Source organism: Urtica dioica, chromosome 9 (genome assembly GCF_054948205.1).
Source record: "Urtica dioica subsp. dioica isolate 48M chromosome 9, U.dioica_male_clone48M_v1_H2, whole genome shotgun sequence".
Classification (NCBI taxonomy): Eukaryota; Viridiplantae; Streptophyta; class Magnoliopsida; order Rosales; family Urticaceae; genus Urtica; species Urtica dioica.
The window spans coordinates 8,023,288-8,047,732 of record NC_142764.1 but is presented as its reverse complement, the minus strand read 5'-3'; the positions used below and the strand labels follow the sequence as shown (position 1 = coordinate 8,047,732).

The following is a 24,445-nucleotide window of genomic DNA, read 5'->3' as shown; positions in this document are numbered from 1 at the left end:
TATCTTCAGTGGGCAATATTCCTAACACACACTTCATTCACGACCACAACCGATTCACCACCTAAACACTATCAACCATGAGAAAAGTTGCGTGAGAAGTCTTGCTGACTTTTGAAATTGATACAAGTCTTTTAATAAGAATCGTTTGTTTCTAGGATTGATTCAGGGGTTTTGATCTGAGTTTGATTATGTCTCATATGAGACTTTTGATTTATGAAACTAGCGTTGTTATGTGGGTTTTGATACCGGCTAAGATGCCTAATCACATGCAAATCACCTAAATAAATTTTTATATACTTTAATTCTTTATTAGATTCACATATTAGTTAGGTATTGATTTTTTAAGGCTTTTGTTTCTTCTTTTTTTGTGGGTGAAAGGAATTTTATATTAGTGAAAAATTACTCATTGTTGTGTTACACTTAACACAACTTGTTCCATGAGCTTCCAAGCTTACACATAATGAAAATCTCTTTCGATGTTTGTACTTCATATAATAGGCAACATGAGCGTCGTTCTACTATGGTAGTAGCCATTGGAATAGTCTCCATTGAGGAACTTCAATCTTCAAGTCAAACGTAAATCTATAGACGTCAATTATCTCATATAGCGTATCCACCAATTACACGTAGCTAACGCCTTTAGAAACATCAAACGCGAAGGTCACAGTATCTGTAAACAATCACTTGTGATCTTCTTTCATGTAGGTCTCGTTAAATAAGACAAACATTGCAAAAAAAAAAAAACAAGAAAATGATATTATTGATCACAAAAATAGAATAATCATCTTAGGCATCTCTATCTGCTGCAAACCATCTCTACCCGTCGCAAACCGTCTATATCCGTCGCTATCTGTCGCAACCCGTCTCTACCCATCGCTATCTAACGCTTTCATCGTAAACTGTCTCTACCCATCTCTACCCGTCGCAAAGTCTATCTCAAACTATCTCAAACTATCTCAAACCCTTGCAACCCTTCTATGAATACTGTCACAAAAAGTCAAAAATTTCATCTATAACCATTGCCAACCGTTGAAATGTTCCAAAAATTTCCAGACTATTTAGTATTAAATCTAACCTAACTAAAAATATCAATACAACCTAATCTAAACTTATTCGAAATGTAAAACAAGATAACTTTCTCATTTTTTTGAACAATCTACGATTTTAGAGAGAATCCGAGATTTATAGTGAGAGAGAATTGGTAAGATAAAAAAAAAGGTTGAAAATGGTCTTTAAACTTCATACAAGGGTATTTTTGTCCGAAAATGGACAAAAATCTAGTTTAAGATATTATGAAGATAGGAGGTCCAGTTAAAATATTTTGAAGATTTTTAAGTCTAGAAAATGAAATTTTTCTTTTTCAATGTGGAAGAAATGGAGCTACCACTTAAAAGGACCTTTTATATTATGAGTTAAATAAAGAAACCATGAAGACAATCAAATAATATAAATATCATCTTAATTATTTTAGTGTCAATTTACAACGGGCTCATGAAAAATTGTCCTCATAAAACCTATCAATATCTGATCCGTCTATTCTTTTGTATGTCCATTCATGTCCTTTCCATTCAGGCATCTGTTGGATAACAACCTGCGCAAAATAATGTCCATAAGGTATATTTTTTTATATATATATACCAGATAAAATATAGAAATAGCTGTCAATAATTTTGAAGAATTTAAAGATAGCTAAGCAAACCATATACATAAAGAGGAAGAAATATCAATTACCGTATTATCCGAATCTGGTTTTTTAAGTGTTGTTTGGCAAGCAAGTCTCCAATTCCTTGGTTTCTGCACAAATTCGATGGAGCAACTCCAATAGTTTATCATAAGGACTTGCTAGTAAATTATAAAAGATTGGAGCTAATAGCTTCACTATTAGCTCTATAGAGCAAATTAACTCTAGCAAAAATAATGGACCCCACATTCATTTGAACCAATGAGAATTAAGTAAAAATTTAATGAAATGTTATTTATATGTGTGATACATAGAGCAAAGAGAGAGAGAGATTGACTTAACCATTGGAGATGATTGTTGCTTGAATGAGTTGTAGTTAGAAAAAATCTAGGTGACATATTAAGCTAATGTTACCACTAAAGATGCGCTAAGTTAGAATATGCATGTGTGCATATACCAAAAAAAAAATTTCTTTCATTTTAAATTTTTGAAAAGTCTAGTTCTCACAGCTATGTTTGAAATTCAAAGTTTACGATGAAAAATAAAAATCTAAAAAATCGGTGAACGGAAATAAAAATATTCTACTGTATTTAAGATCAAGAAAACCATGAGAGAGAGAGAGACATATTACTTTCACATGTGTTAATTTTCTTAAATTTTCATTTTTCACCTCTTTTTCGTAGGAAAATTAATTACAAAGAAGCTATACATTTTTCTTCAAATTTTATTTAATTCAAACCATACAAGAAAATAAATGGATTTTTTTTCCTCTCAAATTTTCCAAATTAAAAGGCATACCCTTAAAAGTTGGTATGACATGGGCCAATTCTTTATCTATAACATATATAATTAAACGAGAATGATAGTTATTTTATAAAAAATTCTAGCATTACTATTTAATAATAATGAAAATAATACAAACTAAAAACATGACTCATTCGCACCACAAGAGACTTGTGAATAAGTTTGATTATATTTTTCATATTTAAATAATTTCACTATTTTAATTATGATATATAGTTTCTTTATATACATTCTTCTCTCGCTAATTGTCAATCATTTTACTCTATCGTTCTCTATTTTCCTTTTTTAATCTCTCTTTATAAATTTCTCTCTCCAATTTATATTTTTTAATAAAATTTTATTTGGTCAATATCAATTATATTTCTTCCATAATCTGATTTTTTTTTAGACATCTGATATTTCAATATTATATTTTTAATGTAATCCATAACATGTTTAGTAAGACTTATTATATCACGTCCTCACTTGTCTCTCGCCGACATGTTTCAATATATATATATATATATATATGAAAAATGTGTTGAAATTAACCAATATCCTAATATTTTTAGTATTTCAGCCAAAGTTTAATTTTATAAAGAAATAGTTCATCAGATCCGCAGTAAATTAATTTATTGTGAGCTTAGTGGACTATTTTCATAATAAAATAATTTTTTGACTATTTTTTTAAAAAAAGAGAGGGCTATTAGATTATTTGTCTAATTATATATATATAGTTTTGTTCTCTTCTATTCTTTTTTCTGCTTTTTCCTCTCTTATGTTGTTATTTTTTCTCTGTTTTATTTGTATGAATTTATCTTTCATTCGTTTAAATACTACTATCTTCACGTTTTCTTAAATCTTATTTAATAATACATATTTCATACTTCTAATTATTAAATTTAAATCTATAATTTTATTAGTACAACAAATTACAAATCTGATTTTAAAATGATTGGAGCAAAAAAAAAAAAAAAAAAAAGAGAGTACCTTATTGAGTTTTTCCTTCTCTTTGTCAGTGCGAGGACTTAATAACTCTCTTCCCTGAACCACCTAGCAAAGTAGCAATACACAAAATAATTTGATTGTTGTAAGAAAAAAATTAATGCCTTAAAATAAGCGTATCGCTTGATTTATAATATAAGGATTAAAGTTATATATATATATATATATACCTCAACCATACAGGTCGCACAACATCCTCCTCCTGCACAATTTAACAAAATCCTAGCCTGCCAATTTAACACACTATATTAATAACAATTCAGGTATAACATATGGGATGTTCGGTTAATGACGCGAAAAATATATAAAATACGAAATGGATGAGAACCTGGTGACGGTTGCACCCTTATCCGATTTGTTGGGAAACAATATTTATACCATTTTGAGAGAGTTAGGTCACGCCAATCGAGGGAAAATTAAATAATTATTTTAATACTAAATATTATTAAAAAAAATTACGCGAATTAAGTCAAGTGACACGTTGAAATTGCAAACTATCCAACGTTTCACAATTTTTATTAAATAGTCAACTTTTATAATGTGAAAATTAAACAATTTTTTTGCTTCCGATTTTGCCCTTTTTGAATATTTATTTTAAAATAAAAAATCTAATGAATGAAAATCAAGTAAAACTTCCCGACGATATTTGATTGCCCAATATATTATGAATTGATTGTCGAATATACACATCGATGGAAATATTCATTTCAAAATATTTTCTCTCTCTCTCTCTAAGATTCCAGATCTAAAATTGGCAACGATGGAGGAGTTGGAAAATCCGACGATGCGAAAAATTCCATAAATTTCCCGGCTACACCATTGCCTCTCCCTCGCAAATACCGGGCTAACGGCGAGCCTGACATTCTTATTGAGTAATTGCTTCGGATTGAGCGGGTGGAAGTGGAGACGGCGAAAGCGAGGGAGGCCATGCGTCTCTTATCAAAGAATCGGCGGCAAGCCTGTGCATTCTTTCGGAGTCGCTACTTCGGGCTGGCAGAGGCGGAGGCGGACAAAGCAAGAGAGCCTCTGCGTCTGCAGTTGGCGAATCAACGGCTCGAGTCGAAGGCGGTGAGATTGCACGTTCTTACTTACGGAGTGGCTGCTTTGGGACGTGGAGAAAACGAGGGAGACTCTGTACCTCGGTCGAAGAATCGGCGGATCGATTCGGATGTGGAGAGCTTGCACGTTCCTTCAGAATCGCTGCTTAAGCGGAGTGCGTAAAGCTGAGGTGATGAAATCGAGCGAGGCTATGCGTCTCCGTTTGGTATATTTGTATTTCTTTGTGTTAATATATATGTAAATTTGTGTTAATTTCAATATATTTTTGTTAATTTGTGTTAATTCAACTTGATTAATTTCGGCATACATACTGATTTGATTTCAATCTTTCGGTTTATTTTGGCTAAAAGAATATGGTTCAATTTATTTTTGTTAAATAATATCATGGACATGATATTTCATGTTGTATTTCGTATTCTTTTTGGCTGGATCCTATTTTTACAATATCGTTTTTGTATAGTTAATTTCCAATGAACATAGATGCAGGTATCATAATGTTAATATTAGTTGTTATTACATTATAAGTTGGCTTTATTTTTTAGCGCAAGTTGTGAGGAAAGATGTCGGTCATCATGTTCTAGCTTCTGTTTAGACATTTTTCCTCTTGTGCGCAGACTGTTATTTTGGCAAGTTTTCGGATTTGCCAGATTGCCTCGCTGGTGACTTTATTGAGTGACATTCTTGCGAGGATGGGTAAGGAAACCTTAGATTGTCTTCCAGAGTTGTATGACTGTTATAAAAGCCGAGTGCTCCACCCTTAGCTGCCTTGATGCTTTTGAAAAAACAATTAGGGTTCCTAGACGTGTAAGATTGACGGATTGGGAAACTAGTTGGATTGTTTTGAGCGGTGTCATTCATCAAATACTATTCGAGAAGATTGAGTGTTTGAGTGATTTGGGTTCTGTGCTTACGTGATTGAAGATTCACGACCGTTGAAGACTGAAGTCGTCCAAGCATTAGTGTTTGCTTGAAGAGTGGAATTGAGAGGGGTCTCAAATTCAGGGGGAGTCTCTGCACTTGGTATTCACTCGTGGTAATAGTTTATAGGGCTTTGATTTGTTGTTGTAATCATATAAGACCTTGCTTGTACTATTGACTACGAGATAGTGAATTCCTTTCCACTGGCTGTGAGCCCCCAGATGTAGGTGACATTGCACCGAACTGGGTAACCATATTGTGTGTCTTTTCTTTATTGCACTTCTTGTTGATTATCCATTATCTGTGTTAAGCAAGTTGTCAGACACATTGTCTATATATTGTGTGCGACATCTTGTCTCTCTAACCAAACATAATTTCAATTGGTATCAGAGCAGGCACCTAGATTTTTGGTATTTTATTCTATTTACCAGAGATGGATAGTTCCAGAGAAGGAGGGTCTGTGAATCGTCCTCCAGTTCTTGATGGAACCAACTACGGTTATTGGAAAACTTGTATGAGCGCCTTTTTGAAATCCCTCGATAGCAAGATCTGGAAGGTTGTGATCCATGGTTGGGAAGCCCTTGTAACTGTTGATGATAAAGGGGCAGTGACCGGTCCCAAACCTGAGAAGGACTAGAGTCCCACAGAAGATGAGACAGCCCTGGGTAATTCTCGTGCTCTCAATGCTATTTTTAATGGGGTTGATAAAAATGTTTTCAGGTTAATAAACACATGCACGAGCGCCAAAGAAGCTTGGGAAATCGTTGTGTTGCTTATGAGGGGACCACTAAAGTACGCAAGCAGAAGCTTCAGTACATTACTACGAATTTTGAAGCGCTCCCATGCTCGAAGATGAATCTGTTGCCGACTTCAACATGTGTATTCGAGATCTTGCAAATGAGTCCTACTCTCTCTGCAAACCTATGACGGATGAAGACCTAGTCAGAAAAATCTTGAGGGAATTAAGCCCAAGATTCAAGATGAAGATCACTGTCATAGAGGAGGTCCATGACCTTAAGACATTGAAGTTTGATGAACTGATGGGATCCCTCATGACATTCGAGCTATCTCATTTTTCAATACGCTTGATTCAGTCTAGGGTTTGTGAAAGGAAGTTGTTATGTTATTTGTTTGTTTCTGTTTTAAAAAAAAAGTCAAATATTTTATTGGTGTCTCATTACTAAATTGATTTATTTTCCTTCATAAACTTGTGCCTTTTTAAAAAAAACAGTTTGTTTGAAAAATAGGGGTTAGTAAACCATAAGGGTATTTTTGTCATTGACTATTTAGCTAGAGTGCTCAATATTATACTTGTTAAATTAAATAAATTTAATTATTTATTAAAGATCAAAATAAATACAAGCATTTATTGCAAATCAATCATCCATCTCTTTTAAAGATCTAGTTCAAGTTCATTTTATTAGAGAAATAGTTCACTAAGCCGAAGTTAATCAAATTAACTGTCTAGTTAATTTAATTAGCTTAACAGTTAATTTAATTAATTTCGGTCTTGTGAGCTATTTTCTTGATAAAAATGAAACTTGAACTATTTTTTAAAAAAATGGTAGGTTATTGGACTACTGATTTAATTGCTCCAAATAAATATTTATCTTTAATAGACTTCCAATATTTGTGTGAAGACAAAGATTTACCAAAACATACAATTATTCTTATTCTCTACGGTTCTCTCTAAAAGCGTCTTCTTTTGCCTAAGTAGTTCTTTCCCAGACGCTTGCCTTTACCAGACTTGATGAAGGACATTATTAGACACTAGTGGGACTGCTCATTCAAAACGAAGTAGTAGTTGTGAAGCTCAACAAGATTTGATTTTGAAGGAGAAGAGGAACTTCTCTCTTGACCTTATAGGTAGGTTTTCACCCTCAAACTAATTCATAATAACTTTTTCTCTTTACAAGCCTCTCGAATCAAAAACGGGCGTGGATATCATCCAAAGGACTCCGAATTCTATTTTCTATAATTTTGCGGAACAAGCAGATAAATAACAAGTTCTCGTCAACGAATCATGACATTTCAAAAAAGGACTTTCAATAAGAAAAATTCCACGGATCTAAGCCATATGACATATTGGAATTGCAACCTATCCAAGGTTTCAAGATTTTTGTTTAAATAATAAATTTTGATAACATGGCAATTAAATCAATTTTTTTATTTCGATTTTGCCCTTTTTGCGCTAAGTAGTCATTTGAATTAAAATAAATAATAAATAAAAAATATTGGCTTCTGAATATATATATGAGATATTCATTTATTCTCTCTCTCTAATAAAAATCTGATTCGTACAACTCTCTCTCTCTCTCTCTCTCTCTCTCTCTCTCTCTCTCTCTCTCTCTCTCTCTCCACGTTAGTTGTTTTTTGGGGTTCAACTTTTACTTTCTTATTGCTATTGCTTGAATTGCAGAATATTGCGTGTGTTTATCTTTTGTTTGTCTAATTAGAAATCGAAATTTAACCAATTGTCGGTGTGTTATGTGTTCTGTTTTTTTTTTAATGAAACTGTGTTATGTGTTGCGAATTTCAAATTTCTATTTGTTTTGAGACTGTATATTTGGTTTCTTTTGGTGGAACTGAATAATTACTTGGTAATTGAATTGCAATTGAAGTTAGAATTGGAATTTCAATTTGACTGTATATGTGTTTATTCAATCGGATCGATATTTTTATGTAAATTTGTATCAATTCCTACGTAAATTGTGTTAAATGTCGGTGCATTTATGTTTATTTGTGTTAACATCAGTAAATTTGTTACATAACCGCAACCTGAATAAATTTGTGAGACTACGAGGCAATCTTTGAACACCACGGTGAAGCTCTCTTAGTCGTCAAATCAGCAGTGAAGATCTAAATATATTTTTTCATTTTTTTAGGGATTTTTGTAGTCAATTATAGAAAGAATTCTTTTTTATAGTGTTTTATTATTTTTTTTCTATTTATTTCTTTTAAAACTATTAATTAATTTATATTTGGTAACTGTTTATTTAATTAAGGGTATTTCTGTCTTTAATAATCCTTTATTTCTGCAAATGGTAAGATTACAAAATAAACCAAACGTTGGCTACTTCCTTAAAATTAAGTTTAAGATTGGCTACGTAGTGGACCCGGAGAAGACGATTCTCTGTTCCCAAAAATATGGATTTAGATTCATGCATTACAAATCTTTGCACTGAGGATGGCTGTCCTTGGGAATTATGTTATAGACGTACTAAAATTGTACTATGACGAAAGTGGGAAATTCCTTTGGAGAATCATTTGGGTTTGTGTTCAATGCGACATGATCAAGTCATTACAAAGAAGTTTAATATCGTCTAGGAAATAAAGGATACATTAGAGAGTTGGTTTTTAGTTCCCATCTAATCGGGAAAAGGAATGAAATAAACTCTCTACGTTGATCAGTCGTCCTTTCAATCAAGCAGCTCAACGGATTCTCATCAAGGTTGTCACCTGAGCTATCCCTACCTTTATTATGAGTATATTTAAGCTTCCAAAATCCCTTTTAGAACCTTGAAAGTCTTGTGACTTTAAGTGGGTGAATATTCAAATAACCACAAATTATAAACCGAAGAATCATAGCTAGGTTGGGTCTCAAAGAGCTTGACTTGTTGAACCAATTCATGTTGCCTAAGCAAGGATAGCAACTTCTTAGTACTCGACGTCACTCCCTTTTGATTCGGGTGGGGTGTTGAAGTCTAAATATAATTCGACGTAGACTTTTCTCACACCAAGGATTAAGACAATGTTGGTGCTCCTTCATATGTAGAAGAGAATGGTATTAGCTGGAACGTGGGGAATGATGAATCTATATGGGTTTTCAACATCAATGGCTTCCGCGAGCTCCCTCGTTTCTACCGATTACTAACCCCACACCGGACAATCAGAATTTTTTGGTTGCCAACTTTATTGATCACATTACAAGAAATTGGAACGAATGAAAACTCGAAGGGCTTTTCATGACGATGCATATTCCAATGGATTTGAGCATTCCTCACAATGATCCCCTTAGGGCAATATGATTATCACAACAACTACATTATCAAATTTAGGTATAGACTGGATTCTAACGACTGACTATTTTTACTGGCATCATCTGAACAAGATAGATTGTGGTATCTAAATGTTCCTTCAAATGTCCGGGTTTTCCTTTGGCGTGTTATGGACAAATACCACCCGCTTGCATCTTGCTATCATACAATGAGTTAGAGGTATGGCAGACTGCAATTTTGCGGAGCTAATGAGGCTACTTTACGTGTCTTTTTCCCGTCTCAGAGAGCATGGGCTTGCCCTCAGTCTTAGAGGTAGCATCCACTAGGTTGTTGGATTTTCAATCTGGGCAAACATTGACACGGGCTATGACACCAAAACAGCGTTTAGAAGAGGTGGTTTGGGTGCTGCTAGACCCGAGCATACTCAAGTTGCATGTTAATGCATGTGATGATTGGTCTGCATTGGGTTTTGGCTATAGGTGCAGTTTGCATCTCGACGAAGACGTCTCACAGATTTTTTTTCTTTGAAGTCTTGGCTATGGACGGGGTTCTCTTATAAATATGCACCGTCTGATCATCAAGGCGATCACAAGCGATTGCCTTGTCGCGATGACCGGGAACAATCCTCCGATTATCGTGGAGTACGTTGTTGACGAGATTTAGGATGTTGAAGAACTTGCGTGGTGGTTCTTGCAAGTGAGTTCCTTGCGAGGAAAATAAGGTTACCCACTCGCTTACTTGTTAAGCCGATAAATTTTCTATTCGTTATTGTTGGCTTTATAAAAGAGTTATTGATTGTTGGCTTTTTAAAAGAGTTATTGGCGACAAAAATACTCAATGTTTTCGATTTGTTGCAGTTTAATACTCTTTCTTTAAAAATTGCTAGAAAAATACTCAATGTTACAATATTCTTCCTCCATTAGTACATAAAAATGGATGATAAGACACATATGTAAGCCATCTAGATAAGCAAAATAAAAATCTAAAAATAAAAAACATAATTTTTAGAATATTTAAGAAAATTGCTCTATCTCTTTCTCGGCCTGAATCATCTTTCCAACGCATCTTCGTTAATTTAGTATCTATTTTTCACTGAAAAAATTTGAATACTCTTTATTTTTAAATAAATCACATATATATTAAAGTAAGAGGCAATAAACAAAGAATTATAAACACTTTATTTATTTTTTAAAGCATTAAAATCATAAAAATGAATTATAAATAAAATACTATTAACATGATAAAAAATTAAGTTTATTTTTTTAATTTTGCTCATTTAGATGGCTTACATGTGTTTTTCCATCTATTTTAACGGACAGCTATAAACGGAGAAAGGATAATGTAACATTAAGTATTTTTCCCACAAATTTTAAATAATGAGTGTTAAACTGCAACAAATCGAAAACATTGAATATTTTTATAACCAATAATCCTTTTTAAGAGTTTATTGTGCATTGAACATGTTGTTACGACATACATGGCCGATATTCATAAATAAAATGGTCATTAAACAAAATCCAAAAAAAAAAATTATATATATTCAACGCCCAAAAGACATTACTTATGAATAATTTAGAAGCACATCATAAAAAAAATCTACTCCAAAAATTTAACGGTATTTTTTTTAGTGTGTTAGAATTTTAAGTTCGGTGGCTTAAGTGGTTAACACATATAGGCATACCCAATCTTGGGCATACCCATTTGAGCTTGTGATTTCTAGTTAGAATTGGAAAAGGTTCCCCTTCAAAATGAAATTAATTAACCTTCAATGACTTAGTTTGGGTGACAAGTCCTCCTGCTTATGAAGTGACTTATTCTGCGAGAGAGCAAGGATTCTACGAAATATTGGTTTGATGAGTATGTCTTGTAATTTGTGTTTAAATGTTGAATCTAATTAATGATACGATGTATGATGTAAAATTGAATTATTAAAAACAATTGAAATTAATTTATTTTTCTAAAATTAACAGGTAATTAAGTTTTAAAAAAATATGTTGTATTTCTTTAAGCGATAAATTTATTTTTAAAAAATTCATATTTTTAAAAACACTAAACTGCCATAAAGCAATCACTGAGTACCATTTTGTATGACGCCAAAAAAAAAAAAAAAAAAAACACATTTATACATAACAATAACCATATTGTCAGCATGATAGTAAAATAACAATTCAAAAACTTTTTTGTGATAAAGATTATAAGTTTCAAACAATACTGAAGTTGTAATGTAATATAATATATATATATATATATATATATATATATATATATATATAACGGGGTAATTAACGGAAAGAATTTAAAGATGTATATGATTATGAAATCTTACATATGGTCCGTACAACTCAATACTTGCATCCAACATTATCCTCCTCAGATTCTGGCCGCTACATCCTGTTCTATGCTGCATATCTAGACTCCCATCTGGGAGCAGCACAGGCTGAAATTGCACACCAAACAAAATACAATAATAATTAATAATAATAATAATAATAATGTTTTTACAAAAAATAATCAGTTAATATGAGCAAATGTGTAGTGTTCAAAAGCAGTACTAAATACATGTAGCTGTTAGCAATGAAACCTTACGGCAACAAATACTAATTTAATAGGCGGTTCGTTTGGTTCCACAGCAGATTCAGAGTCGCTATCAGGGACAGTGCTCACAGCTCTGATAGTGACTCTTCTCCCTCTAGAGAACCTGATCGTTGGCTTTGGGAATCGAAGGGTTTTTAAAGTAGAAGAAGATGAAGATGACGATGATAGAGCTAAAGAGCTGAGTTGAAAAGTTGCCATTTTTTAAGCGAGCCAGCTATGAAGTGTCAGTGAAGTGAAGGATATTGTGTGAAATATGAACTGGATATTTGGGACGTTTTGTTCGCGCCTTGACTTTGTGTGGTTTTTATTTTCTTATAATCGGATATGGTATATTGTATGGATTATGGAAGTGAAAAACAAAAATCTGATTAAAATTACAAAACAAACGCTAGAGGGAGGGGTCGAACCTCCGACCTTGTGGTTAACAGCCACACGCTCTAACCAACTGAGCTACTCCAGCTTCATGACTAGTGTAGTCATGATTAAATTAAAATATAATACAGGAAGACAACATGACCACAAGCTAGTTTAGTTTTTATAACGGAACGGACAGTATATAATTTTTTTTTTTTTAAGGATATACCATATATATTAGTATGCACCACATCAGTCAAAATCCTGGATGCAAATATATATATATATATATATATATATATATATATATATATATATATATATATATATATATATATATATATATATATAATCCCTAATCACTGGGATTAAGCGAAAAAAGAATAAAAGCATTCAAAAGGATGATAAATTTTGTAATATTACAGAATTTATGTCATGTAAACTATGCCGCGCCATGGATTTGTTGGACGAAATAGCTAAATATAGTGTGTATCACGTAAAGTTGCGGCACAATTTGGTGGTACCAACTAACAATTGCATTAACAAAAAATTCATGATAATAAATAACATTAACACAATGTATTTATGTCGATCTACTATATAAAAATATAGAAGAAGAATTGGTAATTTCGTGTTCGTGTCGTAATCGTCAGTGACGGAGTCAGTATAGGCCCAGCAAGGGCTTAAGCCCCCCTCAAAAAATAAATTTGCACTTTTTGCCCATTTTTAAAAAAATTACATTTTTTTCCTTTGAAAAATTATACTTTTGGCCCAATTTTTATAAATTTTTTACAATCAAGCCCCCTCTGAATTTTTTTTTTCAAATTAGCCCCCCTCTGATGGGCTTTTCTGGCTCCGTCACTGAGTCTAATCGTATCGTGTTAATCATGCTTGCATAAATAATTGTTAGAACCAAATCCGACCATTTATTAATCGTGTTTGAAGTCTGGATCCAAATCCGACCGTTTATTTTTTTTTACAGATTCATAACCATTTAAATTAAACCATTTAATAGTCGTGTTAAATGGATTATTTAATCGTGTTTTAATCATGTTTAGACATTCGGACTCAATTAATTGCGATTAAATTATAAAAAAAAACGTAATAGTCAAAAGAAAAAGAAATACTCTTAACAAAATAAAATTAGCATAAACATAATAGTCGTAGGAAAATAAAACTCCAAAGTACAATCATCTTTCACAAAAACAAATAAAAAAGACATACGATTAGTTTTAGTCAATACGAATATTTGAACCTTCGGATTCTACATCCTCATCATGTAACTTAAATTTCAAAACGTCTTTTATGAAAACATCGGCTTCTCCATTTGATCCTACATAAATTTTATAAGTAGTTAAATATATCAACACAAAAATAAATTCAAGACTAATAAAACTAAAATGATAAAATAAAATAAAATAAAACGTAATTACCATAAAGCCAATCACGAGTGCAAACTAATGCATCAACCGTGCTAGGAATAAGTCGGCTACAATATGCATCCAAAACTCTACCGCCGGTACTAAACGAAGATTCTGAAGCAACAGTTGAAACGGGAACAGCTAATATCACGAGCCATTGCCGCAACGATAGGATATCGACATTCATTTAACTTCCAATAGGCGAAATTAGATTGAAATTAGGGAAAGTAAGAGAGGTAAAACAAAATAAAAATATTAGATTGAAATTTCATTGGAAAAAAGGAGGGAATGTTATGGAGGGTTATAATATCTTAATATTTATCTAAAAATTCATAGTTACATGAAATAATAATAGAAGTTTATATTTATATAAAATAATAATATTTTGTTAATTACATACAAAAATATCATTGGTAATGTAAAGTGAATTTATAAATTTTCTAGGATAATTTGAATTCTGAATTGTGATTGTTCGATATTTAATTGAATTAAATTGAATTGAAATCAAATAAAATTGAATACGAAACGTTATTATGAGACTATTGTTAGTGTATATATGTGAATTGTGAGTTGTGATTGTTCGATATGAATTGAATCGAAAACAAATAAAATTGAATATGATATGTTATTGTGAGACTATTTTCTGCGATTGTTCAATATGAATTGAAATAAAATAAAATTGAATATGATATGTTATTATGAAACTATTATTATTTTGATTGTGAATTGTGATTGTTCTATATGAATTGAATTGAAATCTAATAAAATTGAATATGATACATTAATATTAGACTATTGATATTGTGATTGTGAATTGTGAATTGTGATTGTTCGATATGAATTGAATGGAAATCAAATAAAATTGAATATGATATGTTATTATGGGACTATTGTTATTGTGATTGTGAATTGTGGTTGTTCGATATAAATTGAATTGAATTGAAATTAAATAAAATTGAATATGATACGTTATTATTAGACTATTGATATTGTGATTGTGAATTGTGAACTATGATTGTTCGATATGAATTTAATTGAATTGAAATAAAATAAAATTGAATATGATACATTATTATGATACTATTCTTATTGTGATTGTGAATTGTGGTTGCTTGATATGAATTGAATTAAAATCAAATAAAATTGAATATGATATGTTATTACGAGATTATTGTTATTGTGAATTGTGATTGTTCGATAATAATTGAATTGAAATCAAATAAAATTGAATACAAAACATTATTATGAGATTATTGTTATTGTGTATGTGAATTGTAATTGTCCGACATAAATTGAATTTAATTTAAATCGAATAAACTGGAATACGATATGTTTTTACGAGACTATTGTTATTGTGATCGTAAATTGTGATTATGAGAACACCCATTAGACATACTAGTTAAATCAGTAATTGAAAACAACTAATTGAATATTGATTTTATGTTTATAGTTATAAATTAATAATTTTACATACATAATATTAATCATGTTTAACTGGGTCGTAATCGTACTATTACTCGTAATCGTATTAATTGGGTCATATTCGTGCAGGTCGTAATCGTGTTTCGTGTCGACCATTTAATAATCGTATTAATCGGATTTTAATCGTGTTATCGTAATCGTGTCATTTTGACCCATTATTTAATTGGGTTAGCGTGTTCGACCCAATTAAGAACCGATCCATTTATTGAGATCCAAATCCGCTTTAAATCGTGTCGTAACCGTTTCGTGTTTCGTGTCCGGACCAAATTGCCATCCTACATAGAAACTAAAAAAAATATATATATAATAAAAAAACTGATACAGTAATTAGTGATCTACCCCTATGTGAAGGGTCTATCACAGCTACCAGTGGCGCCATTGGATTTCACACTTGCCGACCTCTCCTCAGCAGCAAGTTATTAGAAGTAGCCTTACAATCGGCTCAGCTCAATTTGAAGCTGGCACAGTGTTTTCATGTCGGAGTAACATAATAGGTAGCCTAAAATAAATACCCACTATGACTGTGACTTTAGACTTTAATTATTATATTGTTAGGACCATATTGTTAGGACCGGGACAATCTAGACTAAATTTTTGTAAATTTTTGGTAATTGATTAAGGTCTCCTAAATAGATCCAAGTTTACAATATAATGGAACCGGCCCAAAACCATATATACATAAATAAACCCTAATTAATTAATTTAAATTCTGAAAAATAAAAATGCATAATTCAAAGATCTAATTGCATAATTTAAAACCCTAATTCCGTAATTGAAACTCCTTTCCCTAAAAACAAACCTAGATAACTAAATTAGTAACGTATATCAATTTCTTCTATCTTTCCTTCTTTCTTTCTTGAATAAATGAGAGCATCAATGACGTAACTGTAAAGATAATTATAAACTCAGTAGAAACCAAAATAATTATAGTCAGCAGAAACCAAAATTATATGCATATTCTCAGGTGGAAAGAACAAGCCTTTCAAATTCTTTTGATAACTCCGGGTATGAAATATGAGACGTCGATGGCAGAACTTTTTCTATACCTATCCTCAAATCCTGCATTGTTATCTCTGAAGCATTTTCGTTGTCCTGGTAGCATAAAACCTCATTCATCAGGAGAGAGAGAGAGAGAGAGAGAGAGTACAATAAAATAAAATAACAAGGGTTTTTGGCGCAAATAGGTCCTGGCATTTTATGATTTATGGCATTTTGACAAAATGCTACGATCACAAAAGGGACATTTGGAAAAGAGAAATTGTCCCATTTGTCACCAGTTTTATAATATTTTCTCACTTTCCACCAAAAGATTAATTTGACCAAAAATGTCACAATCTATGTCAACAATGTTGACATCTATTTTTGTTAGGGGTGTTCATGAGAACAGAAACCAAACAATCCGATCACCCAAACCAAACCGTACTCTTTTCTAACCCGTCCCATTACAATCCGAAAAATTTTGGGTTAAAACCAACCCAACCCGCAAGTGTTTCGGGTTGGTTTGGTTTTTGATCGTCATGAGATTGGGTTGAACCAAACCAATCCGATCCCGTTAAAATAAAATTCTCTAAAAGAATGAAAAATGCTATCAAGGTAAAATAAAAAAAAATACACTATATGCTTTATGGTTTTAAAATAAGAATATAAATACATTTTTAAATTAATTAATTATTTTGTACGTATATCTTTATTAGTTTCAACAACTCATTTTTTTTTTATTACTTTACAGATTTTTCACGTCTAGATTTTTATGGTGTTAAATTTGAGATGAGACATAATTTATTTGCATGGTTTTTTTTTTATGAATTTGATTCAACTATTCTATTTTGTACATTTGTTGTGACAAATTAACCCGAACAACCCGACTTAAACCACCCCAAATAAATCCAACCAAACCAACCCAATTAATATCGGTTCGGGTTGGTTTGTTTTCAGTACCATAAATGGTTTGAGTTGGGTTGTAAAAATGACAAACCGAAGATTTCGGGTCGGGTTCATGAAATGTACAAACCCAAATAACTCAACCCGATGTACAGGTCTAATTTTTGCCTTTCACTATTAGATGTCAACATTGTTGACATATCGGTGGTATTTTGGACCAAATTAGTCTTGATGGAAAGTGGGAAAATATTATGAAATTGGTGACAAATTGGATAATTTCTCTTTGAAAAAATCCAAGTAAAATGACTCAAAAAAATAAAAATAAAAATAAAAAAAGAGATGTAAAATGACAAGAAAAACCAACCTCCATAGCGTTAAAAGCTGCTTCACGGCAGACAGATGAAATATCAGCTCCAGTATAGCCTCGTGTAAGAGAAGCGAGATCCTCGATGCTCACATCGGAACTGCAAGGTATCTTCCGTAGATGTATGCGAAATATTTCGGCACGGTCACCCTCGTTCGGAGGTCCCACGTAGAGAAGCCGGTCAAAACGCCCTGCCCAATAACAAACATGTCATTTACTACAGCTGCCGGGTTGAAAGATGTAGACAAAAGCTCAACCAAAACAAACCTGGTCTCAAGAGAGCAGAATCAATCTTGTCCGGCCGATTTGTTGCAGCGATGACAGTTACATCAAGTCTTTCATGCAAACCTGAAGTAAACAGAATCTCCAATCAGAATAAAAGACAAAGAGAGCGACAAGGAGGTCGGTGTTTCTCGTAACAAACCATCCATTTCAACCAGTAATTGACTCATAACCCTATCTGGCACGGAAACCCCGTCGTTCTCGTGGCCGCGGATAGAAGCAAGACCGTCGATTTCATCGAAAAAGATGATAGAAGGTGCGTTTGCCCTGGCCTTAGCAAAGAGATTTCTGACCCCCTTTTCGGATTCCCCAACCCATTTGCTGAAGAGCTCCGGGCCCTTGACCGCGAGGAAATTCAAGCGTGCCTGAGAAGCAACGGCTCTTGCAAGAAGGGTCTTGCTACACCCAGGTGGACCAAACATCAAGACACCTCTTGGAGGCCTAGTCCCTATCCGCTTCAGAGCTTCCCGGTGCTTTTGAGGCCATTCCACTGCTTCTATGAGCTGTCTCTTTACCTCTATTTGACCCCCCACATCGTCCCAACGCACCTCTGGAACTTCAAGAACTACCTGAAGTATGAGGAACAATATTCTATGTTAACATTCATACACCAAAGCTTCTCTGAATTTCAGTAGCTCAGCAAATATGATGTACAGAGAGTTCATTTGTCTTCTGTTTGTGGCAATTATGTCATGTCAATATTAGCAAGATAACACTGTCAATGGTAGAAAGAAAATCAAATTTATTTTAATCAAATGCGATGAATATCATATCAGTGAAGGTAGGAAGCAATGAAGAGACCAACTTACCATTTAAATTTGGCATCATTAAGAGATAAATATATTATATTCCTGTTCGAAAAAACTTAGGCAAACAGTAATTCACAGTTAATGGAATGTAATCCCAGTGAAACTATTAATATGCTACTAATGGTAGGATGGTTGAGCGGTACAAAAAAAAATTGTTGCTTTAACAAAATTGGAAAATGGACCTATGTAACTGTTAGCTAGATGACTAAAGATGCAATGATTTAGCATACCTCACGCATTGCACTGGGGATCACTTTCGTTTTGGCAGTCTCAAAGCATTCAAAGCCTATTTTTAACATAAATTCTTCTGCAACACCATTAATGTTCTCATATGATGTCATTCCATTTGACATTGATGAAGATGAAGAATCGAAGTAATAACTTAAGTTGTCTCCACTATCGTTTAAGCAATAAGACCCGTCTACGACATCAGAATCTTTTGATGTTTCCTGGGATTTAATATACTGTCTGAGACAAATCGTTGCTGCCTCTTCGCAGAGAGCGGCCAGATCGGCGCCTACAAAACCGTGCGCTGTAAGAGCAAGATTTTCAACTTGACTCTCTGAAAGGGAATGATTCATATCATCTAGAAGAGAACGCAAGATATCTATCCTCTGCTTTGGAGATGGAACACCTGAAATCACATTAAGGGTATGTAAAGTGTGAGATTAAATAATATTAGCTTGATAGTCATACATTAAGTGTTGAGAATCCTTATGAATGAAAAATGTTCCTCAAAATATTCTGAGTTAATTAAGGGAAATATGATAAAATCTTCCATTTGAATTTGTTTTGAGATTCTTTAGTAGTATATTAAGATTTTGTTCCTCGAAATTGTCTGTTGTTGAGATCATTATAGAACAAAGAAGGGGCTGAAAATCACCTATTTCAATTTCCCTGTCAAATCTTCCAGGTCGCCTAAGAGCACTGTCAATACTATCAAGTCTACTGGTAGTGGCAATTACAAGTATACCCTCAGTCGTACCAATCCCATCCATAAGGTTCAACAACGTCGCAACCATTCTCTGAGATAGTTCGTCTCCTCCTTCATTCCTTCCCGGTGCTATGGCATCCACGTCATCGATGAATACCTGCAAATTAAACCTATTAATAAAGAATACATCTGATGCATGAACTGACAGTGGTTCAAACAACTTGACAGCAGCAAATGGTAATCAGATGTTTTCCAGGGCCAAATTCAGAGTTTCTGAACAGAGGTTCATTGTACTGTTCGACACTAGGTGATGCTTCTTTCAGATCTGAGATTTAGTGTGTGTTCATATGTATCACTATCCAATCTATTCTGGAACTTTTACCAAAGATTTTATAAGAGAGCTAGTTTATTTACTTTGTTTCAATCCAGTAGTCATATCCACGGAAAAAAATAAAAACATTTTCAAATTTAGGGCTCGAAAGTGTAAAGGCTCAAGAGAAAAAAAAAAAAAAAAAAAAAAAAAAAAAAAAAAAAAAAAAATTGAGAACTAAGTAAATAAAATGTAGGAAAAGAAACAATCTAATCGTCAATTCGTTGTAATGAGGGCTTAAACGATATATTAGCCAATCACTGTTCCTTCAAGTTCTTTCAACGAAAAAACTATGGTTTGACTCTCCGCTATTATTTTTACAGAACAAAGGCTTTAAAGAAAAATATTGACAATTCACTCACAGACAACTATAGAAACAAGGGAAAAATAAAATACAAATAAAAAAATAAATTAAAAGTCCACAAGAATTCATCAATAATGTTTCTATCATATATATTTTGTACTAGAGGCTTGTGCACACAAAAAACAAAAGACCAAATGCAACAGAAATGAAAGACTTTGTTTAATTACACGGTGGTGATGGTCACACTAGATATAGAATAGTAAGAGGGACAAAGAGGACTTACCACAGCTGGTGCAGCTTTGTGAGCTGCCTCAAATACTTGATGCAAGGACCGCTCACTTTCTCCGTGATATTTACTTACAAGCTCGGTCCCACATAAGGGGAAAATCTTGAGACCGGCATCACGGACACACAATTGAGCCAAGCTAGTCTTTCCAGTGCCCGGCGGGCCGTGAAGAAGAACTCCCTTCGTGTTCCGGAGACCATAACTACATAGTCACCCCAGTGATAAAATAAAATAAAATATAAAAGTAACAATTTAAGTACAAACTGAATACGGCAGAAATCTGAGATGACTAGATGCCATACAAGAAATATAACATACCTCGAAAAAAAGTTTGTTGACAAGGAAACAATAATATCCTGCAGTATTCCATATTCTTTAGAAAGTCCGCCTAGTTTCGAGTTTTCTTCTCCAATGTCAGCTTTATCATCAGTTATATCAAAGTGAACCCGGGCTGGCCCTTGTTTTTCGGGATTTTCTAATGCTAAACATACTTTTGTCTCACGTTGCACAACAAATGAATCAATAAATTGTTTGGGAGGTTCAGAAACTTCAGGTGGCAAATCGCTCTCACTTCCGTACGTTAAATTATACTTTGCTCTCTCTTTTAACAATCTCTTAGCACCATCCACTCGGAAAGTACACAGTTCAGAAAGAACGGGTATTGTGACAAGATTTCCACGAAGTAGACAACGACTATACAACCAATGAGCGGCACATCTATCGAGAAGCTGTTTAGCAGAACCGTCGTCGCCTAATAGCTTCGTGATGTCAGACGAATCGATAGACTGCCCATTTGAATTGGGTAGCGTACTGACAGTAGTTCCACCGATGGGTGAAGCTAACTGCCTTTTTACAGAAGAGCTAGCCTTTATCTGATTCATCGGCGTCCTGGGGGATGCAGATCCAACTGCTCCATTTGCGAGGCCATAAGATGTTTCGGATGAAATTCTCGAAGAAACGTTGGTCGTTATTGATGCCTGAGAGTGGACTAGCTCTAAATACAGTTCACCGCACTCGAATACTGAAAGAGGTATAGCCTTGGTGATGAGTAGATTTTCACAGTGCACGGGATATACAAATACAGGACCACCTAGAGTAGGATATCCCATTGTGCTAGCCAGGTCTGAAGATAATCTCACTTCATTCTTGGAAACCTGGGATGATGCTAATTTAGAACTACTATGTATTTATATATAAACAAAAGAGACATATCTACTAGTGAAAAAAATGTCCGAAGGACTCAATTCTGTTAAAATAATAGTTAGGCTCGCGACAAAACTTTAGTGTAATGAAACACATTGGGCATTATATTTTATAATTCTATGCATGATAAGATATCAAATTTGAAAGGCGAAAGGTCAAATACGCTTCTGCTTGTTTGAGTAAAATAGAAAACAATTACGTCCAAAATACCTTTTTATTCATTCTTTTCTTTGCACTGAAGTACTGTATTTCATTGCATTTTTTTGTGAAGGAAAAAGAAAGGTGGTATATACTATAAGAAGACCAAAAAGTATTGCAGATAATGTCAGCCAAACCTTAATAGAGGAACAAATTTTCGCAAGGGCAAAAAAGTTCCCTGCTTCATCAGTTAATCGGTCAAGAAAATGAACGCCAATATGTTTAGCGAATCCATCAGATAATGATCTGAGAGGAAAGCTGCCTGGAAGTTTACTATTCGAGGGAGATGAGACCTGCAAAGTAAACTTCTGTATTGTGACCGGTATCAAGAAAGGACATCAATATAGCGAAAAATAATTTAATGCTCATTATCATATAAAGAGAAAAATGTCTGGGTTAAAAACATTAAGAAGTTTTCACAGATTAAAGTGATTGAGCTAGAATTCGAACAAGGCAAAGTGATTTGCAGAGCTAAATCAGCTATTATAAAATAAAAATTTGAACCACACTTAAACATTTATCATGCTTGACCAGTCTTGAACAAGGTCCGCTAGGTGAAACAGTTTGAGCTCCTTCAACTCATATACAAGCTCATATATAATGTATTATTGAGTTTCTTCTAATCATAAAACAAAAATTATAATGTTTCAGATAAGCCGGGCTAAATTTATGATTCCAAATACATAAGGGCCAAGATTATATATTACCGAGACCAAGGAAGCATGGGTGAACGAAGACGAGACCATGGCGGACTCGGAGAGCCAAATCGTGTTTCCTCTAGAGTTGTGTCCGATATCAGTGACTCGGCCGACGAAAGCAGTTTTCCCAATCAGGGAAGGATATATATCGGAAGCCATTTCGAGGTTTTGCAGAAGACACTCATCGCTGATTTCTAAATCCACGGAAAGTGCCATTGATGGTGTGCGAGGCGATGAACATGGTCCCAAACCCGACACCTCTGACGGCCTCTTTGATTGTTTCTTCCCCTTTGAAGAAGGCATCTTCAGATGCTACTCAAAGATTGAACCACACTGAGATATTAACACCAAATAAATAGAAATCTTCACTGAAACCTACAACAGGGATATACATTTGGCCTCCTTCCAAAATAGGGAAAATAAGCGTATATATAGTATACCTTGGGTTTAAGTAGAATGTTGTGTACATTTAGGTTGTGTTTGTTAGTTAACTCAAAAAGTTTTTGTTTTCTGTTTTTTAATTTTTGTAGTTGTACTGAAAAACTGTTTTATAGTTATTTTCAAAAAGCTGTTTGGTACAGTTTTCATTTTTGTTTTTGAGAAAGTGAAAAAACTGAAAAAAGTGTTTGGTATAGTTTTCATTTTTGTTTTTGAAAGAATGAAAAGAGAAGATGAGGAGAAAGAAGAGAGAAGAGAAGAAATTTTTTTTCAAAAACACCTTTTATTTGTTTTCAGTTTTCTTTACTTTTTTCCAAAACAACTTCAAAAAATTTTGAAAATTTTTTCCAAAAACTTAAACCAAACATGTTTTCAATTTTTGTTTTCAATTTTTTCAACTCAAAAACAGTTTTTGAGAGGAGAACCAAACATGCCCTTAGTTTTCAGAGTGTTGTGTTTGTACTTCGTAGTAGTTGTACCTCAATTTTATGAAAATGATAATATTATACAAAAAAAAATTAGAAAAATAGCCAACTTAAAACGTTTGATATTGCTAAATAACCAAGGTTTGGTAAATATTAGATAAATAGCCATAAATGATGATGTGGCTTAATATGGTAGTGGTTATTTACTTAGTATTTACGTTTGTAAATATATAAAATTGGCTATTTACTTAATATTTACCAAACCTTGGCTATTTAGCAATTCTCAACGTTTAAGTTAGCTATTTTACTAAATTACCCAATATTATAACTTAAGATACATATAATTAGAGGATGTACACAGTCTCTGGTCTAAAACCAGTAAAAAATAAATAAATAAATAAATAATTAAATCTGACTAATTTAAGCAGTTTTGAAAAAATTAAAGTGAATTAGACCAAATAACAAAAAAAAAATCAAACTGGACCATACGGGTTAAAACAGTTCGGTCCAGTTTAGACCGTTTCAGACCATTTAGATCATTTTAAATCGGACGGTTTTGGATTGTTTCATACTATTAGACCTTTTAGAAAGACCGTTTTCTACTTATTTTATTATATTTTTCTTAAATAATGATTGGTCTAGTCCTCTATTGGACCGTTTTAGACATAATCCTAACCGGTTCGGTCTGTTCTTGACTGCGGTTTAAAACTTTTAGATCGGACCAGACCGTTTAAAAATACAAACACTTAAACACATTGTCCCTCTAACAAAAAAGTTAAGTATAAAATGCATGGGTGGATCCAAGAATTCAAGTTGAGGATGGTCAAAAATATATAAAAAAAAAAAATCATATAATAAATTTATCTATTTAAATTAAAAAGTAAAATGTATGGCCAATTAAACTAATAGCCCAATAACCAACCCTCATTTTAAAAACTCTTTTAAGGTCTATTTAAA

The 24,445-nt window shown here is 33.1% G+C and overlaps 2 protein-coding genes and 1 non-coding gene across 3 annotated transcripts; all 3 read right to left on the bottom strand.

Annotated features, from left to right (window-relative positions):
• Window positions 1–1,381: 1,381 nt before the first annotated feature.
• On the bottom strand, window positions 1,382–12,397 carry PNSB3 (NDH-dependent cyclic electron flow 1). The gene is made up of 6 exons (XM_089625012.1): window positions 12,031–12,397; window positions 11,771–11,881; window positions 3,640–3,696; window positions 3,455–3,517; window positions 1,732–1,794; window positions 1,382–1,591 (listed from the first exon to the last, which is right to left on the bottom strand). The coding sequence occupies exons 1-6, from the start codon at window positions 12,235–12,237 to the stop codon at window positions 1,490–1,492; spliced, it is 603 nt and encodes a 200-aa protein (XP_089481138.1). The 5' UTR covers window positions 12,238–12,397; the 3' UTR covers window positions 1,382–1,489.
• Window positions 12,398–12,425: 28 nt separating this feature from the next.
• On the bottom strand, window positions 12,426–12,499 carry TRNAN-GUU (transfer RNA asparagine (anticodon GUU)). The gene has a single exon. It is a non-coding gene; the product is annotated as a tRNA-Asn (tRNA).
• Window positions 12,500–16,173: 3,674 nt separating this feature from the next.
• CIP111 (Cam interacting protein 111) lies at window positions 16,174–23,049 on the bottom strand. The gene is made up of 10 exons (XM_089626796.1): window positions 22,635–23,049; window positions 22,065–22,220; window positions 20,845–21,680; window positions 20,524–20,728; window positions 19,516–19,723; window positions 18,863–19,266; window positions 17,966–18,392; window positions 17,809–17,889; window positions 17,542–17,732; window positions 16,174–16,388 (listed from the first exon to the last, which is right to left on the bottom strand). The coding sequence occupies exons 1-10, from the start codon at window positions 22,926–22,928 to the stop codon at window positions 16,257–16,259; spliced, it is 2,934 nt and encodes a 977-aa protein (XP_089482922.1). The 5' UTR covers window positions 22,929–23,049; the 3' UTR covers window positions 16,174–16,256.
• Window positions 23,050–24,445: the final 1,396 nt, after the last annotated feature.